The 19816-nt window shown below is 32.0% G+C and overlaps 1 protein-coding gene across 4 annotated transcripts in view; it reads left to right on the top strand.

Moving 5' to 3' along the window:
* form3 (FH2 domain-containing protein formin 3) overlaps window positions 1-19816 on the top strand; it is a 205438-nt gene that overhangs the window by 152857 nt on the left and 32765 nt on the right. For all 4 annotated transcript variants that reach the window (XM_089105464.1, XM_089105460.1, XM_089105462.1 and 1 more), the window contains exons 12-14: window positions 857-957; window positions 2988-3364; window positions 6131-6604. In XM_089105464.1, the coding sequence (XP_088961590.1) occupies window positions 857-957; window positions 2988-3364; window positions 6131-6604 (952 nt within the window). The remainder of the gene's footprint in view (window positions 1-856; window positions 958-2987; window positions 3365-6130; window positions 6605-19816) is intronic.

Raw genomic sequence — 19816 nt, 5'->3', positions numbered from 1 at the left:
AATATTCAATGGGTCTTAATTTACGCCTTAAATTACGGGGGAGTGTAATTCTCCTAAATCGGGTTTTCGGCTGCGACGACTCTGATAGGGTCGTTTCTATTTCGGTCTGACACCATCTTCGAGGGGTTTCAGGCTATCTTTCGACATTTCCATGAATTTGCTTTTGCTATAAAGTTTTAACAATTATATGTTTTTTATTTATTTTCATACTTAATATTAAATTACTATAAATTAAATTGCTATAATTAATATAAAATATTTCATACTTAATATTTAAATGCTAGAAAAGATAATTAAGGTACAATTGTGCAATAACCAGACATAACACTAATAGAGAGGATATATATATATATATATATATATATATATATATATATATATATATATATATATATATATATATATATATATATATATATATACATATATATATATATATATATATATATATACATATATATACATATATATATATATATATATATACGTATATATATATATATATATATATATATATATATATATATATATATATATATATATATATATATATATATATATATATATATATATATATATATATATATATATATATATATATATATATATATATATATATATATATATATATATATATATACATATATATATATATATATATATATATATATATATATGATATATATATATATATATATATATATATATATATATATATATATATATATATATATATATATATATATATATATATATATATATATATATATATATATATATATATATATATATGAGATAGATAGATATTGCAAAAAATTCCACAGGGCCCTGGTAAATGTATATTTTCCTATTCTAGCTATCGTCTTCGTATTGATGCAATGCTATTGAAAGAAGAATTCTCCGCTAATGTCACCTACTTAGAACCAGCTATCAACGCAATGATTGTTGCAGGCGAAGGTAATATTTATGCTATGTTTAGTGTATCTTGTATTACACATTTTTGTTTAACTTCATCTGTTGAGGTGAGGGATCAGATCTCCGAGAGGACAAATACTTTTTTATATCATGATGGCTATTGGCTATTTAAAGGAGAGAAAAGTGCTGGATTTTGGCATAAAAAACTGACTGACCGTGCTGGTGTAGAATGTCTTTTCGAATTCTGTCGGAATAACGACGCTTCTCGACTACAAAGGGCCTTGCGTCGGTCTACAAAGGTCCTTGCGAATGTTTGCATGATTTGATTGTAAATTTTTTTGATCCATTACTAGATTTACTAAAGAGTAAAATAAAGTATTTAAAAAGACTGGTTTAAAAAAAAGTGGTTTTATCTCCAAATGCCCTAAAAAGTGACAAGTAATTTTTCCCCCTACTACCTAGAAAAACAAAAAGTTTTAAATACTATAGTGAAAGTGTTGGGCGGTCATGCGATCATGATATTAAAAAGTAATAAAATGTGTCACGACTTGTATGATTTTTTTTTATTGAGCGAGCGATTAACATTACTAGAAACTTGATGAATATTAAGGCTTGGCCCACAAGCTGTCCACAAGCCTTTAAAGGCTAGTGATAGTTCATGTTTGAAATATATCTTATCTTACCATCACTAGGGGGCATTTTAGTCATAAATTTCTCACCTTTTTTTATCATAGTCATTATTTTTGCTAGAAAAAATCTTCGAGAACGAACGCTAAAACAAAGAGGGGATGAAATCGGATCTATATAAAAAGAAAATTATTACATACCCTTCTAATAAGGACTACTCGTATACCCTGCGTAAACTGTGTATCCTTTAGCCGTGGGGACAACGAGCCGCAAGTCGTGACGAATTCTGCAGTTTACCGTGAGGTCCAGTGAATTATGACAAATCGTCACTCACTGGCGTGTAATATGCCGCTGTGCCGTTGATAACTGTGGGGTGCGTTGTGTAATTCCTAGATATCTGTTCGACATCTTTTGTAATCTTATGATATACTCTTTTGAAGTTTGTATCTTTATTATAATTTCTTATTTTTTTAACCAGGGTATTAAAAGCTTGTGAGAGAGTCAATTCGTTACTGAACACTCAGTCTTAGAAACTAAAGCAAATAAAACTGTATAATTTTATACAATTAATATAATTTTTATTAATATAATTAATACAATTATATAATTTACTATAGTGTATGCCTATATATATATATATATATATATATATATATACATATATATATATATATATATATATATATATATATATATATATATATATATATATATATATATATATATATATATATATATATATATATATATATATATATATATATATATATATATATATATATATATATACATACACACACACACACACACACACACACACACACACACACACACACACACACACACACACATATATATATATATAATGGTATTCTGCATATATACTTTAGTATTTTATATCGAACAAACAAACGTTCAAATGGGGATAAGTCCATATATTAAACAGTGAAAATAGATACAAAAGTCTAGATATTTCGACCACATGTACAGCGATCATCATCAGCAGAAATACTAAAGCATTAAAATTAAAACAAACATATTTATACAGAACCAAATAATAACTTCCGGTCCACAAATAGTTTATCCTTCATTCACTAGATTTGTCTGAGAGAGTTCATTAACTGGGTTCATCTGATGTCTTGGGTTGTAAATTTTCTTCTTTAATATTGGCTAAATGTAAGTTAAATTTCTAATCATGGTGGCAAAATCTTCTTCGTCTTCTAATTGCAAAAGAAATGATGGTGAATTTAGAGTTATATTAACTCTTGAGAGAGTAGTTAATGAACTCTCTGAGACAGATCTAGTGAATGAACTGCAAACTGTTTCTGGACCGGAAGTTATTATTTTGTTTTGTATAAGTTTTGCTTATAAACGTTTCTTCTTCTTCAACCTACGTTATTTTGCGCCAAATTGCGTTAATAGCTTGCTGTTTTCATTAATTGTAGAGCTAAAAGAAGATCAGCGATTAAGAGAGCTACTTTACATGGTCGTATTAGCCGGAAATTTTCTCAACTCTGGTGGCTATGCTGGCAACGCTGCTGGTGTTAAGCTGGCGTCCCTTCAAAAGTTGACTGATATTAGAGCAAATAAGCCTGGCATGAATTTAATCCACTACGTGGCGCTGCAAGCAGAGAAGAAGGATAAGTCGCTGCTGGAGGTAGCTGATAATTTATCTGCGTTAGAGGAAGCGACAAAAGCTACAACTGATCAGCTGAAGAATGATGTAGCTGCCCTTGATCTGAAAGTAACAAGGATAACGAAGCAGCTTGAAAGTCAGCCAACTGGATCTGATATTAAAGAGCAGATGGATGAATTCTTAAAGGTAATTTTGTTTTAATATAGTTATTAACCCTGACGCATAACCTGACGAGGATAGGGTGGGTATAAAAGGTTGCCGTTGGAGCTGTTCAAGTGCTGTGAGATGGTTTTAGGTCTCCGCTCTGTGATAAGTTCCTTTTTCCGTCCCTTTCCCTGACAGGGAAATCCTGCTTGCGTGGCATTAGGGTCACCTTTCGTGAGTTTTCCTAATCAAAGCTGTGACTGCTAACCAGTGGCATAATTTCATAAAAATCCTGGGGGTGGGGGGGGGGGGGCAAAGCTGGAGCCTATTTTCCAAAATGAAGTGAAAATGATAGCAAAAACTAAAAAATAATCTATTTGGTACCCTAAAGGTACTTAGTACTATAAAATTACTATAAAGATAAATATAAACTTAAAGAAAAAAAAAACAGATCTGATTCTGTTGATGCTTGAATTACGCAGATTTATCTTAGTTTTGACAAGATTTTGGAAGAAACTAAATTTCAGCTGGGTGGGGGACAAACTGAGTTCGGGGAAGAGCAGTTGCGGGCCCCCCCCCCCGACCCACAGGAAATTACGCCCCTGGTGCTAACAGCTCTGCAGGGTGACCTTGAGGAGTGGCACCTGTCGAGGATATTATAGTCCAGTAAACGATGTAGCATTTGCAGTGGATTCTGATGAATGAATAATTTTGACCGTATCTCAAATAGTAAGCTGTACGTAAAAAGTGGTTCAATCCCGCTTTCTATGGCTATCCTGGGGGGGGGAGGGCAAAGTTGGAGCCTATTTTTCAAAACGAAGTGAAAATGATAGGAAAAACTAAAAAATAATCTATTGGGTACCATAAAGGTACTTAGTACTATAAAAGTACTATAAAGATAAATATAAACTAAAAAGAAAAAAACAGATCTGATTCTGTTGATGCTTGAATTCTGCAGATTTATCTTAGTTTTGTCAAGATTTTAGAAGAAACTAAATTTCAGCTGGGGGGGGGGAACTGAGGTTGGGGAAGAGCAGTTGACCCCCCCCCCCCGACCCATAGCAAATTAAGCCCCTGGTGCTAACAGCTCTGCAGGGTGACCTTGAGGAGTGGCGCCTGTCGAGGATATTATAGTCCAGTAAACGATGTAGCATTTGCAGTGGATTCCGATGAATGAATAAATTTGACCGTATCTCAAACAGTAAGCTGTACGTAAAAGGTGGTTCAATCCCGCTTTCTAGGGCTATAATGACATAAAGGTTGAGATCGTTAAGGAACGTTCTGCGGATGAAGTATGGCAGATTGCCAAAGATTGTCTTTCTCGGCCAACCGTCTAGGGCCAAACGAAAAGCAGATCGTCCCTGAATAGGGTGGGAGGATGTCGTAAGGAAAGATTTAAGGGAAATGGAAATCGTGGGAGCGTGTAAAGAGAGGGGCTTTGAATAGTTTGAGATGGAGCAGGAGCGTGCGTATCTGTGTTGGCCTAAGGCGGCCTAAGGTGTTGCAGTGAATTGTTAGTAATAATAGTAAGTATTAATTAGAGTTTTAGCTATTAATTTACATAATTGAGAAAACGAGCATAAAGACATAAGATTTTTTTTAAATTTAGAGATAAATATATAAGATATAACTTTATATACTACTACTGCTAACAACTCACCGCAGCACCAAGCCACCTGAGGCAAGCACAGCTACGCACGCTCCTCCTTCATCCCAATCTATTCAAAGCCTCTCTCCTTACAACCTCCCAGGAAGTTCCCATTCCTTCAAATCTTTCTTTATGACATCCTCCCACCCCAGACGAGGACGACCTGCTTTTCGTTTAGCCCTAGACGGTTGACCGAAAAGGACTTCGGCAGTCTGTCACCCTTCAACCGCAGAACGTGCCATGGCCATCTCAACCTTTCTTTCATTATAGCCCTAGAAAGCGGGATTGAACCACATTTTTCATACAGCCTACTGTTTGAAATGCGGTCAGTCAGCCGGGTACCCAGAACAACCCGCAGGCAATTTCTCTGGAAAACATCTAGCAAATCTTCATCCGCTTTTCGGAGCGCCCATGCTTCAGAGCCATATTTGACCACTGTCATCAGTGATGAGTGATGACTCATCACTGTAGCTCCCAATAGTCTAACCATGATTTTGCAGACGATTTTTTTTTAGTATTATATACAATATTCTATTATAAAAAAGTATAGAAAACGTTTTTTTTCTGAAATTGGCATACTGTCACATTCCATTGTGAAAAACGATCAAGATAGGTCGTGTCTAAGGAAAAACTCGCTTAAAGCCTTAATTTTTCTATTATAGTTATAAATCAGAGCTTCCAATTCAATTGACTCTATAAGGGTATAAGACATAAAAAATTATTTTTACATTTGAATAAAAGCATATAAAATATGACTTCGATTTCTCTTCAGAAATCGAATTCCTTTGGTTTTCTGGACTTGTCGGTCACCATTAGTTGGCTAAGTTTTTTGAAAGCTGAAGCTAATTGTTTTTTTCAGATGTAAGGAACAATATTTTTGACTTGAAAAAAACATGTCACAAAAATAGGCCAATGGAATAATAGCATACTTTTTGGGACGGAAGTGTATAACATTTTTTTTTTTTTTTTTTTTAATCAATATTAAAGTAGTAAAATTGAATAAAATTAATTCTTAATTTATTGTGTTTAGTTATTTTAATTAATTAAATTCAATTATTAAATAAAAACTAATATTAAATTAGGGTAGTAAACGTTCGACGATTTCAAGGATTTAAAAAAAATATATATATATATTTTGTAATATCAGTTTTTTTTTCTAGTTGGCTGAGACACAAGTCAATGAGCTTAAGGAAGATTTAAAAATGCTCGATCAAATCCGGAGTGAACTTGCTGAATTTTTTTGTGAAGAGAAAGAAACATTCAAATTAGAAGAATGCTTCAAAGTTTTTTTCAATTTTTTATCTAAATTAAAACATGCAGTAGTCGACAATCAGAAGCGATTACAGCAAGAAGCTATAGCTCAAGCAAGGCGGAAGCAAAGAGAGGAGTTGCTGGCTCGTCGGAGGCAGAGTCATGGCTTTTCTGGCTCTGTAAGTGGCTCAGAATCTGATGCCATGGATGTAGATGATTTTGGAAATCGATCCCTTCGACTCAAGCGGACTGTACTTGATTTAAATGGTACACTTTCTGATCGAGAACCGAGCTTTTTAAATGTTTTGGAGTCACCAAGACTTAAAAGGAGACAAGGATCGTTCTCTGGGCCTAATCAAGACACCTCTGAAGATAAAATGCAGGTAAAACACAAAATAAATAAAAAAATATACCAGTCAGAATTAAAGTCCTCCATTGAACAGTATTGACAGCTTTTATTTGTCTCAAGGTACCAAGGGCACTAAAAATAAAATCCGATTCTTAAAATTGACTAACTGGACCAATTATATACGTCTTAAGACATTAGGAAAAACCAGGAATTCATTTTTATTGAAAAAATATTCAATTTCTATTTTTTATATTCGCTGACTAGGCCGTATCCCAGGGAGGGGGGTTAGGGGGTTTGAAACCCCCCTCCACCGAACTTTTTGTCTGACTCGTAAAAACTTAGCAAAATAAATATAAACGAATTTTTTAAGAGTTTTTAAAAGTTTTGTAAGCCCCCCCCCCCAAAAAAAAAAATCCTAAATAAGACCCTGCTCGCTGATGCTAAGTTACAAATAAAGAACATATGTGAAAAATCAGCAGAAAATGAGCAAAAAAAATTATATCATCATGAATATCTAGAAAGTGTGTCTTTCCTGATTGCTGTAGCAGAAAGAAAACATAACCATTAATCGAAAGTAAAGTGGGAGAAAATCCGGTGGTTTGATGAATAACATTATGTCAAAGCTAACCCTAACATCTTGTTAACAAATAGGAATTGGAAAGAAGTGTATATAATCACGGAATAGCTAAAAATCTAAGCTATGCATTAATTTGTTTATTATTTAAATTATTCAACGCTTTAAATTATTAGTTGTTGACTTAGCTACAACATCTTTTTAGAAAGACCGATTATCCTTTCGTGTTATATTTACTCCTTCCAAATATTTATTCCAAAAGTATTACTTTTATTACTTAACTTGTATTACATAAAGCAAAAATAAATTCTGTTTCGTTAAATTCTCAGTAAAGATGTTAAATTCTCAATAAATGCTCTGACTTTGAGTAGCCATAATTACCTTTCAAACCCGGGTCAAAACCGGTTTCAGCCTTTCAAAACCGGTTGTTAAATGCACAGTACATTAAATAGTTTACTATTGGTATGGAAGACGGATTTTTTATTACTATTTATACTGATTTTTCAGTTATGAGGGGCTTTGGATTCGTTCAATCAGCTTGTCACCGTTCCTTTTTTCACAATTTGCTAGGCATGTTTAAGAATCTTTACCATTTTTTTTCTTCTTGAATGTCTTGAAATCCTTGAAATTTCCTTTTAAAGGAGCGATTAAAGCGAATTATAAGCTAAAACGTAGTTTAGAAATAGAATTAGTTAAGTTTATTAAAAAGACGGATTTTTGTTTAAAATTTTTACTTCTTTTTCAGTTATGAGGGGCTTTGGATTTGTTCAATCAGCTTGTCACCGTTCCTTTTTTCACAATTTGCTAGGCATGTTTAAGAATCGTTACCATGTTTTTTTCTTGAATGTCTTGAAATCCTTGAAATTTTCTTTTCAAGGAGTGATTAAAGCGCGAGTTATAAGCTAAAACACAGTTTAGACATAGAAGTAGTTAATTTTAATAAAAAGACGGATTTTTGCTTAAAATTTTTACTGCTTTTTCAGTTATGAGGGGCTTTGGATTCGTTAAATCAGCTTCTCACCGTTCCTTTTTTCACAATTTGCTAGGCATGTTTAAGAATCGTTACCATGTTTTTTTTCTTGAATGTCTTGAAATCCTTGAAATTTTCTTTTAAAGGAGTGATTAAAGCGCGAGTTATAAGCTAAAACACAGTTTAGACATAGAAGTAGTTAATTTTATTAAAAAGACGGATTTTTGTTTAAAATTTTTACTGCTTTTTCAGTTATGAGGGGCTTTGGATTCGTTCAATCAGCTTCTCACCGTTCCTTTTTTCACAATTTGCTAGGCATGTTTAAGAATCGTTACCATGTTTTTTTTTTATTGAATTTCTTGATATCATTGAAATTTTCTTTTCAAGGAGTGATTAAAGCGCGAGTTATAAGCTAAAACACAGTTTAGACATAGAAGTAGTTAATTTTATTAAAAAGACGGATTTTTGCTTAAAATTTTTACTGCTTTTTCAGTTATGAGGGGCTTTGGGTTCGTTCAATCAGCTTCTCACCGTTCCTTTTTTCACAATTTGCTAGGCATGTTTAAGAATCGTTACCATGTTTTTTTTCTTGAATGTCTTGAAATCCTTGAAATTTTCTCTTCAAGGAGTGATTAAAGCGCGAGTTATAAGCTAAAACACAGTTTAGACATAGAAGTAGTTAATTTTATTAAAAAGACGGATTTTTGTTTAAAATTTTTACTGCTTTTTCAGTTATGAGGGGCTTTGGATTCGTTCAATCAGCTTCTCACCGTTCCTATTTTCACAATTTGCTTGGCATGTTTAAGAATCGTGACCTTGTTTTTTATCTTGAATGTCTTGAAATCCTTGAAATTTTCTTTAAAGGAGTGATTAAAGCGCGAGTTATAAGCTAAAAAACAGGTTAGACATAGAAGTAGTTAATTTTATTAAAAAGACGGATTTTTGTTTAAAATTTTTACTGCTTTTTCAGTTATGACGGGCTTTGGATTCGTTCAATCAGCTTCTCACCGTTCCATTTTTCACAATTTGCTAGGCATGTTTAAGAATCGTTACCATGTTTTTTATCTTGAATGACTTGAAATCCTTGAAATTTTCTCTTCAAGGAGTGATTAAAGCGCGAGTTATAAGCTAAAACACAGTTTAGACATAGAAGTAGTTAATTTTAATAAAAATACTGATTTTCGCTTAAAATTTTTACTGCTTTTTCAGTTATGAGGGGCTTTGGATTCGTTCAATCAGCTTCTCACCGTTCCTTTTTTCACAATTTGCTAGGCATGTTTAAGAATCGTTACCATGTTTTTTTTCTTGAATGTCTTGAAATCCTTGAAATTTTCTTTCAAGGAGTGATTAAAGCGCGAGTTATAAGCTAAAACAAAGTTTAGACATAGAAGTAGTTAATTTTATTAAAAAGACGGATTTTTGCTTAAAATTTTTACTGCTTTTTCAGTTATGAGGGGCTTTTGATTCGTTCAATCAGCTTCTCACCGTTCCTTTTTTCACAATTTGCTAGGCATGTTTAAGAATCGTTACCATGTTTTTTTTCTTGAATGTCTTGAAATCCTTGAAATTTTCTTTCAAGGAGAGATTAAAGCGCGAGTTATAAGCTAAAACGCAGTTTAGACATAGAAGTAGTTAATTTTATTAAAAAGACGGATTTTTGTTTAAAATTTTTACTGCTTTTTCAGTTATGAGGGGCTTTGGATTCGTTCAATCAGCTTCTCACCGTTCCTTTTTTCACAATTTGCTAGGCATGTTTAAGAATCGTTACCATGTTTTTTTTCTTGAATGTCTTGAAATCCTTGAAATTTTCTTTTAAAGGAGTGATTAAAGCGCGAGTTATAAGCTAAAACACAGTTTAGACATAGAAGTAGTTAATTTTATTAAAAAGACGGATTTTTGTTTAAAATTTTTACTGCTTTTTCAGTTATGAGGGGCTTTGGATTCGTTCAATCAGCTTCTCACCGTTCCTTTTTTCACAATTTGCTAGGCATGTTTAAGAATCGTTACCATGTTTTTTTTCTTGAATGTCTTGAAATCCTTGAAATTTTCTTTTAAAGGAGTGATTAAAGCGCGAGTTATAAGCTAAAACACAGTTTAGACATAGAAGTAGTTAATTTTATTAAAAAGACGGATTTTTGTTTAAAATTTTTACTGCTTTTTCAGTTATGAGGGGCTTTGGATTCGTTCAATCAGCTTCTCACCTTTCCTTTTTCACAATTTGCTAGGCATGTTTAAGAATCGTTACCATGTTTTTTTTCTTGAATGTCTTGAAATCCTTGAAATTTTCTTTTCAAGGAGTGATTAAAGCGCGAGTTATAAGCTAAAACACAGTATAGACATAGAAGTAGTTAATTTTATTAAAAAGACGGATTTTTGTTTAAAATTTTTACTGCTTTTTCAGTTCTGGGGGGCTTTGGATTCGTTCAATCAGCTTCTCACCGTTCCTTTTTTCACAATTTGATAGGCATGTTTAAGAATCGTTACCATGTTTTTTATCTTGAATGTCTTGAAATCCTTGAAATTTTCTTTCAATGAGTGATTAAAGCGCGAGTTATAAGCTAAAACACAGTTTAGACATAGAAGTAGTTAATTTTATTAAAAAGACGGATTTTTGTTTAAAATTTTTACTGCTTTTTCAGTTATGAGGGGCTTTGGATTCGTTCAATCAGCTTCTCACCGTTCCTTTTTTCACAATTTGCTAGGCATGTTTAAGAATCGTTACCATGTTTTTTTTCTTGAATGTCTTGAAATCCTTTAAATTTTCTTTAAAGGAGTGATTAAAGCGCGAGTTATAAGCTAAAACGCAGTTTAGACATAGAAGTAGTTAATTTTATTAAAAGACGTATTTTTGTTTAAAATTTTTACTGCTTTTTCAGTTATGAGGGGCTTTGGATTCGTTCAATCAGCTTCTCACCGTTCCTTTTTTCACAATTTGCTAGGCATGTTTAAGAATCGTTACCATGTTTTTTTTCTTGAATGTCTTGAAATCATTGAAATTTTCTTTCAAGGAGTGATTAAAGCGCGAGTTATAAGCTAAAACGCAGTTTAGACACAGAAGTAGTTAATTTTATTAAAAAGACGGATTTTGTTTAAAATTTTTACTGCTTTTTCAGTTATGAGGGGCTTTGGATTCGTTCAATCAGCTTCTCACCGTTCCTTTTTTCACAATTTGCTAGGCATGTTTAAGAATCGTTACCATGTTTTTTTTCTTGAATGTCTTGAAATCCTTGAAATTTTCTTTGAAGGAGTGATTAAAGCGCGAGTTATAAGCTAAAACGCAGTTTAGACATAGAAGTAGTTAATTTTATTAAAAAGATGGATTTTTGTTTAAAATTTTTACTGCTTTTTCAGTTATGAGGGGCTTTGGATTCGTTCAATCAGCTTCTCACCGTTCCTTTTTTCACAATTTGCTAGGCATGTTTAAGAATCGTTACCATGTTTTTTTTTATTGAATTTCTTTAAATCCTTGAAATTTTATTTCAAGGAGTGATTAAAGCGCGAGTTATAAGCTAAAACACAGTTTAGACATAGAAGTAGTTAATTTTAATAAAAAGACGGATTTTTGCTTAAAATTTTTACTGCTTTTTCAGTTATGAGGGGCTTTGGATTCGTTCAATCAGCTTCTCACCGTTCCTTTTTTCACAATTTGCTAGGCATGTTTAAGAATCGTTACCATGTTTTTTATCTTGAATGTCTTTAAATCCTTGAAATTTTCTTTCAAGGAGTGATTAAAGCGCGAGTTATAAGCTAAAACACAGTTTAGAAATAGAAGTAGTTAATTTTAATAAAAAGTCGTATTTTTGCTTAAAATTTTTACTGCTTTTTCAGTTATGAGGGGCTTTGGATTCGTTCAATCAGCTTCTCACCGTTCCTATTTTCACAATTTGCTAGGCATGTTTAATAATCGTTACCATGTTTTTTTTATTTAATGTCTTGAAATCCTTGAAATTTTCTTTCAAGGAGTGATTAAAGCGCGAGTTATAAGCTAAAACACAGTTTAGACATAGAAGTAGTTAATTTTAATAAAAAGACGGATTTTTGCTTAAAATTTTTACTGCTTTTTCAGTTATGAGGGGCTTTGGATTCGTTCAATCAGCTTCTCACCGTTCCTTTTTTCACAATTTGCTAGGCATGTTTAAGAATCGTTACCATGTTTTTTTCTTGAATGTCTTGAAATCCTTGAAATTTTCTTTCAAGGAGTGATTAAAGCGCGAGTTATAAGCTAAAACACAGTTTAGACATAGAAGTAGTTAATTTTATTAAAAATACGGATTTTTGTTTAAAATTTTTACTGCTTTTTCAGTTATGAGGTGCTTTGGATTCGTTCAATCAGCTTCTCACCGTTCCTTTTTTCACAATTTGCTAGGCATGTTTAAGAATCGTTACCATGTTTTTTTTCTTGAATGTCTTGAAATCCTTGAAATTTTCTTTCAAGGAGTGATTAAAGCGCGAGTTATAATCTAAAACTTAGTTTAGACATAGAAGTAGTTAATTTTAATAAAAAGACGGATATTTGCTTAAAATTTTTACTGCTTTTTCAGTTATGAGGGGCTTTTGGTTCGTTCAATCAGCTTCTCACCGGTCCTTTTTTCACAATTTGCTAGGCATGTTTAAGAATCGGTACCATGTTTTTTATATTTTATGTCTTGAAATACTTGAATTTTTATTTAAAGTATTGATTATAGCGAGAGTTATAAGCTAAAACACAGTTTAGACATAGAAGTATTTAATTTTATTAAAAAGACGGATTTTTGTTTAAAATTTTTACTGCTTTTTCAGTTATGGGGGGCTTTGGATTCGTTCAATCAGCTTCTCACCGTTCCTTTTTTCACAATTTGCTAGGCATGTTTAAGAATCGGTACCATGTTTTTTATATTGAATGTCTTGAAATCCTTGAAATTTTATTTCAAGGAGTGATTAAAGCGCGAGTTATAAGCTAAAACTCAGTTTAGACATAGAAGTAGTTAATTTTATTAAAAAGACGGATTTTTGTTTAAAATTTTTACTGCTTTTTCAGTTATGAGGGTCTTTGGATTCGTTCAATCAGCTTCTCACCGTTCCTTTTTTCACAATTTGCTAGGCATGTTTAAGAATCGTTACCATGTTTTTTTTCTTGAATGTCTTGAAATCCTTGAAATTTTCTTTCAAGGAGAGATTAAAGCGCGAGTTATAAGCTAAAACACAGTTTAGACATAGAAGTAGTTAATTTTATTAAAAAGACGGATTTTTGTTTAAAATTTTTACTGCTTTTTCAGTTATGAGGGGCTTTGGATTCGTTCAATCAGCTTCTCACCGTTCCTTTTTTCACAATTTGCTAGGCATGTTTAAGAATCGTTACCATGTTTTTTTTTCTTGAATGTCTTGAAATCCTTGAAATTTTCTTTTCAAGGAGTGATTAAAGCGCGAGTTATAAGCTAAAACACAGTTTAGACATAGAAGTAGTTAATTTTATTAAAAAGACGGATTTTTGTTTAAAATTTTTACTGCTTTTTCAGTTATGAGGGGCTTTGGATTCGTTCAATCAGCTTCTCACCGTTCCTTTTTTCACAATTTGCTAGGCATGTTTAAGAATCGTTACCATGTTTTTTTTCTTGAATGTCTTGAAATCCTTGAAATTTTCTTTAAAGGAGTGATTAAAGCGCGTGTTATAAGCTAAAACACAGTTTAGACATAGAAGTAGTTAATTTTATTAAAAAGACGGATTTTTGTTTAAAATTTTTACTGCTTTTTCAGTTATGGGGGGCTTTGGATTCGTTCAATCAGCTTCTCACCGTTCCTTTTTTCACAATTTGCTAGGCATGTTTAAGAATCGTTACCATGATTTTTATCTTGAATGTCTTGAAATCCTTGAAATTTTCTTTCAAGGAGTGATTAAAGCGCGTGTTATAAGCTAAAACGCAGTTTAGACATAGAAGTAGTTAATTTTATTAAAAAGACGGATTTTGTTTAAAATTTTTACTGCTTTTTCAGTTATGAGGGTGTTTGGATTCGTTCAATCAGCTTCTCACCGTTCCTTTTTTCACAATTTGCTAGGCATGTTTAAGAATCGTTACCATGTTTTTTTTCTTGAATGTCTTGAAATCCTTGAAATTTTCTTTCAAGGAGTGATTAAAGCGCGAGTTATAAGCTAAAACGCAGTTTAGACATAGAAGTAGTTAATTTTATTAAAAAGACGGATTTTGTTTAAAATTTTTACTGCTTTTTCAGTTATGAGGGGCTTTGGATTCGTTCAATCAGCTTCTCACCGTTCCTTTTTTCACAATTTGCTAGGCATGTTTAAGAATCGTTACCATGTTTTTTTTCTTGAATGTCTTGAAATCCTTGAAATTTTCTTTCAAGGAGAGATTAAAGCGCGAGTTATAAGCTAAAACGCAGTTTAGACATAGAAGTAGTTAATTTTATTAAAAGACGGATTTTTGTTTAAAATTTTTACTGCTTTTTCAGTTATGAGGGGCTTTGGATTCGTTCAATCAGCTTCTCACCGTTCCTTTTTTCACAATGTGCTAGGCATGTTTAAGAATCGTTACCATGTTTTTTTTCTTGAATGTCTTGAAATCCTTGAAATTTTCTTTCAAGGAGTGATTAAAGCGCGAGTTATAAGCTAAAACGCAGTTTAGACATAGAAGTAGTTAATTTTATTAAAAAGACGGATTTTTGTTCAAAATTTTTACTCCTTTTTCAGTTATGAGGGGCTTTGGATTCGTTCAATCAGCTTCTCACCGTTCCTTTTTTCACAATTTGCTAGGCATGTTTAAGAATCGTTACCATGTTTTTTTTCTTGAATGTCTTGAAATCCTTGAAATTTTCTTTCAAGGAGTGATTAAAGCGCGAGTTATAAGCTAAAACGCAGTTTAGACATAGAAGTAGTTAATTTTATTAAAAGATGGATTTTGTTTAAAATTTTTACTGCTATTTCAGTTATGAGGGGCTTTGGATTCGTTCAATCAGCTTCTCACCGTTCCTTTTTTCACAATTTGCTAGGCATGTTTAAGACTCGTGACCATGTTTTTTTTCTTGAATGTCTTGAAATCCTTGAAATTTTCTTTCAAGGAGTGATTAAAGCGCGAGTTATAAGCTAAAACACAGTTTAGACATAGAAGTAGTTAATTTTAATAAAAAGACGGATTTTTGCTTAAAATTTTTACTGCTTTTTCAGTTATGAGGGGCTTTGGATTCGTTCAATCAGCTTCTCACCGTTCCTTTTTTCACAATTTGCTAGGCATGTTTAAGAATCGTTACCATGTTTTTTATCTTGAATGTATTGAAATCCTTGAAATTTTCTTTTAAAGGAGTGATTAAAGCGCGAGTTATAAGCTAAAACACAGTTTAGACATAGAAGTAGTTAATTTTATTAAAAAGACGGATTTTTGTTTAAAATTTTTACTGCTTTTTCAGTTATGTGGGGCTTTGGATTCGTTCAATCAGCTTCTCACCGTTCCTTTTTTCACAATTTGCTAGGCATTTTTAAGAATCGTTACCATGTTTTTTTTATTGAATGACTTGAAATCCTTGAAATTTTCTTTTAAAGGAGTGATTAAAGCGCGAGTTATAAGCTAAAACACAGTTTAGACATAGAAGTAGTTAATTTTATTAAAAAGACGGATTTTTGTTTAAAATTTTTACTGCTTTTTCAGTTATGAGGGGCTTTGGATTCGTTCAATCAGCTTCTCACCGTTCCTTTTTTCACAATTTGCTAGGCATGTTTAAGAATCGTTACCATGTTTTTTTTCTTGAATGTCTTGAAATCCTTGAAATTTTCTTTCAAGGAGTGATTAAAGCGCGAGTTATAAGCTAAAACGCAGTTTAGACATAGAAGTAGTTAATTTTATTAAAAGACGGATTTTTGTTTAAAATATTTACTGCTTTTTCAGTTATGTGGGTCTTTGGATTCGTTAAATCAGCTTCTCACCGTTCCTTTTTTCACAATTTGCTAGGCATGTTTAAGAATCGTTACCATGTTTTTTTTCTTGAATGTCTTGAAATCCTTGAAATTTTCTTTTCAAGGAGTGATTAAAGCGCGAGTTATAAGCTAAAACGCAGTTTAGACATAGAAGTAGTTAATTTTATTAAAAAGACGGATTTTGTTTAAAATTTTTACTTCTTTTTCAGTTATGGGGGGCTTTTGATTCGTTCAATCAGCTTCTCACCGTTCCTTTTTTCACAATTTGCTAGGCATGTTTAAGAATCGTTACCATGTTTTTTATCTTTAATGTCTTGAAATCCTTGAAATTTTCTTTCTAGGAGTGATTAAAGCGCGAGTTATAAGCTAAAACGTAGTTTAGACATAGAAGTAGTTAATTTTATTAAAAAGACGGATTTTTGTTCAAAATTTTTACTGCTTTTTCAGTTATGAGGGGCTTTGGATTCGTTCAATCAGCTTCTCACCGTTCCTTTTTTCACAATTTGCTAGGCATGTTTAAGAATCGTTACCATGTTTTTTTTTCTTGAATGTCTTGAAATCCTTGAAATTTCCTTTCAAGGAGTGATTAAAGCGCGAGTTATAAGCTAAAACACAGTTTAGACATAGAAGTAGTTAATTTTATTAAAAAGACGGATTTTGTTTAAAATTTTTACTGCTTTTTCAGTTATGAGGGGCTTTGGATTCGTTCAATCAGCTTCTCACCGTTCCTTTTTTCACAATTTGCTAGGCATGTTTAAGAATCGTTACCATGTTTTTTTCTTGAATGTCTTGAAATCCTTGAAATTTTCTTTCAAGGAGTGATTAAAGCGCGAGTTATAAGCTAAAACGCAGTTTAGACATAGAAGTAGTTAATTTTATTAAAAAGATGGATTTTTGTTTAAAATTTTTACTCCTTTTTCAGTTATGAGGGTCTTTGGATTCGTTCAATCAGCTTCTCACCGTTCCTTTTTTCACAATTTGCTTGGCATGTTTAAGAATCGTTACCATGTTTTTTTTCTTGAATGTCTTGAAATCCTTGAAATTTTCTTTCAAGGAGTGATTAAAGCGCGAGTTATAAGCTAAAACTCAGTTTAGACATAGAAGTAGTTAATTTTATTAAAAAGACGGATTTTTGTTTAAAATTTTTACTGCTTTTTCAGTTATGAGGGGCTTTGGATTCGTTCAATCAGCTTCTCACCGTTCCTTTTTTCACAATTTGCTAGGCATGTTTAAGAATCGTTACCATGTTTTTTTTCTTGAATGTCTTGAAATCCTTGAAATTTTCTTTCAAGGAGGGATTAAAGCGCGAGTTATAAGCTAAAACACAGTTTAGACATAGAAGTAGTTAATTTTATTAAAAAGACGGATTTTTGTTTAAAATTTTTACTGCTTTTTCAGTTATGAGGGGCTTTGGATTCGTTCAATCAGCTTCTCACCGTTCCTTTTTTCACAATTTGCTAGGCTTGTTTAAGAATCGATACCATGTTTTTTTTCCTTGAATGTCTTGAAATCCTTGAAATTTTCTTTTAAAGGAGTGATTAAAGCGCGAGTTATAAGCTAAAACACAGTTTAGACATAGAAGTAGTTAATTTTATTAAAAAGACGGATTTTTGTTTATAATTTTTACTGCTTTTTCAGTTATGAGGGGCTTTGGATTCGTTCAATCAGCTTCTCACCGTTCCTTTTTTCACAAGTTGCTAGGCATGTTTAAGAATCGTTACCATGTTTTTTTTCTTGAATGTCTTGAAATCCTTGAAATTTTCTTTTCAAGGAGTGATTAAAGCGCGATTTATAAGCTAAAACGCAGTTTAGACATAGAAGTAGTTAATTTTAATAAAAAGACGGATTTTTGCTTAAAATTTTTACTGCTTTTTCTGTTATGGGGGGCTTTGGATTCGTTCAATCAGCTTCTCACCGTTCCTGTTTTCACAATTTGCTAGGCATGTTTAAGAATCGTTACCATGTTTTTTTTCTTGAATGTCTTGAAATCCATGAAATTTTATTTTCAAGGAGTGATTAAAGCGCGAGTTATAAGCTAAAACGCAGTTTAGACATAGAAGTAGTTAATTTTATTAAAAAGACGGATTTTGTTTAAAATTTTTACTGCTTTTTAAGTTATGAGGGGCTTTGGATTCGTTCAATCAGCTTCTCACCGTTCCTTTTTTCACAATTTGCTAGGCATGTTTAAGAATCGTTACCATGTTTTTTTTCTTGAATGTCTTGAAATCCTTGAAATTTTCTTTCAAGGAGTGATTAAAGCGCGAGTTATAAGCTAAAACGCAGTTTAGACATAGAAGTAGTTAATTTTATTAAAAAGATGGATTTTTGTTCAAAATTTTTACTGCTTTTTCAGTTATGAGGGGCTTTGGATTCGTTCAATCAGCTTCTCACCGTTCCTTTTTTCACAATTTGCTAGGCATGTTTAAGAATCGTTACCATGTTTTTTTTCTTGAATGTCTTGAAATCCTTGAAATTTTCTTTCAAGGAGTGATTAAAGCGCGAGTTATAAGCTAAAACGCAGTTTAGACATAGAAGTAGTTAATTTTATTAAAAAGATGGATTTTTGTTTAAAATTTTTACTGCTTTTTCAGTTATGGGGGGCTTTGGATTCGTTCAATCAGCTTCTCACCGTTCCTTTTTTCACAATTTGCTAGGCATGTTTAAGAATCGTTACCATGTTTTTTTTCTTGAATGTCTTGAAATCCTTGAAATTTTCTTTCAAGGAGAGATTAAAGCGCGAGTTATAAGCTAAAACACAGTTTAGACATAGAAGTAGTTAATTTTATTAAAAAGACGGATTTTCGTTTAAAATTTTTACTGCTTTTTCAGTTATGAGGGGCTTTGGATTCGTTCAATTAGCTTCTCACCGTTCCTATTTTAACAATTTGCTAGGCATGTTTAAGAATAGTTTCCATGTTTTTTTTTCTTGAATGTATTGATATCCTTGAAATTTTATTTTGAAGGAGTGATTAAAGCGCGATTTATAAGCTAAAACACAGTTTAGAAATAGAAGTAGTTAATTTTATTAAAAAGACGGATTTTGTTTAAAATTTTTACTGCTTTTTCAGTTATGAGGGGCTTTGGATTCGTTCAATCAGCTTCTCACCGTTCCTTTTTTCACAATTTGCTAGGCATGTTTAAGAATCGTTACCATGTTTTTTTTATTGAATGTCTTGAAATCCTTGAAATTTTCTTTCAAGGAGTGATTAAAGCGCGAGTTATAAGCTAAAACACAGTTTAGACATAGAAGTAGTTAATTTTATTAAAAAGACGGATTTTTGTTTAAAATTTTTACTGCTTTTTCAGTTATGAGGGGCTTTGGATTCGTTCAATCAGCTTCTCACCGTTCCTTTTTTCACAATTTGCTAGGCATGTTTAAGAATCGTTACCATGTTTTTTTTCTTGAATGTCTTGAAATCCTTGAAATTTTCTTTCAAGGAGTGATTAAAGCGCGAGTTATAAGCTAAAACGCAGTTTAGACATAGAAGTAGTTAATTTTATTAAAAAGATGGATTTTTGTTCAAAATTTTTACTGATTTTTCAGTTATGAGGGGCTTTGGATTCGTTCAATCAGCTTCTCACCGTTCCTTTTTTCACAATTTGCTAGGCATGTTTAAGAATCGTTACCATGTTTTTTTTCTTGAATGTCTTGAAATCCTTGAAATTTTCTTTTCAAGGAGTGATTAAAGCGCGAGTTATAAGCTAAAACGCAGTTTAGACATAGAAGTAGTTAATTTTATTAAAAAGACGGATTTTGTTCAAAATTTTTACTGCTTTTTCAGTTATGAGGGGCTTTGGATTC

The sequence above is a fragment of the Artemia sp. Qi Xiang Cuo genome, chromosome 19 (assembly GCF_049724085.1).
Source record: "Artemia sp. Qi Xiang Cuo chromosome 19, ASM4972408v1, whole genome shotgun sequence".
Taxonomy (NCBI): Eukaryota; Metazoa; Arthropoda; class Branchiopoda; order Anostraca; family Artemiidae; genus Artemia; species Artemia sp. Qi Xiang Cuo.
This window is presented reverse-complemented; position numbering and strand designations above follow the sequence as displayed.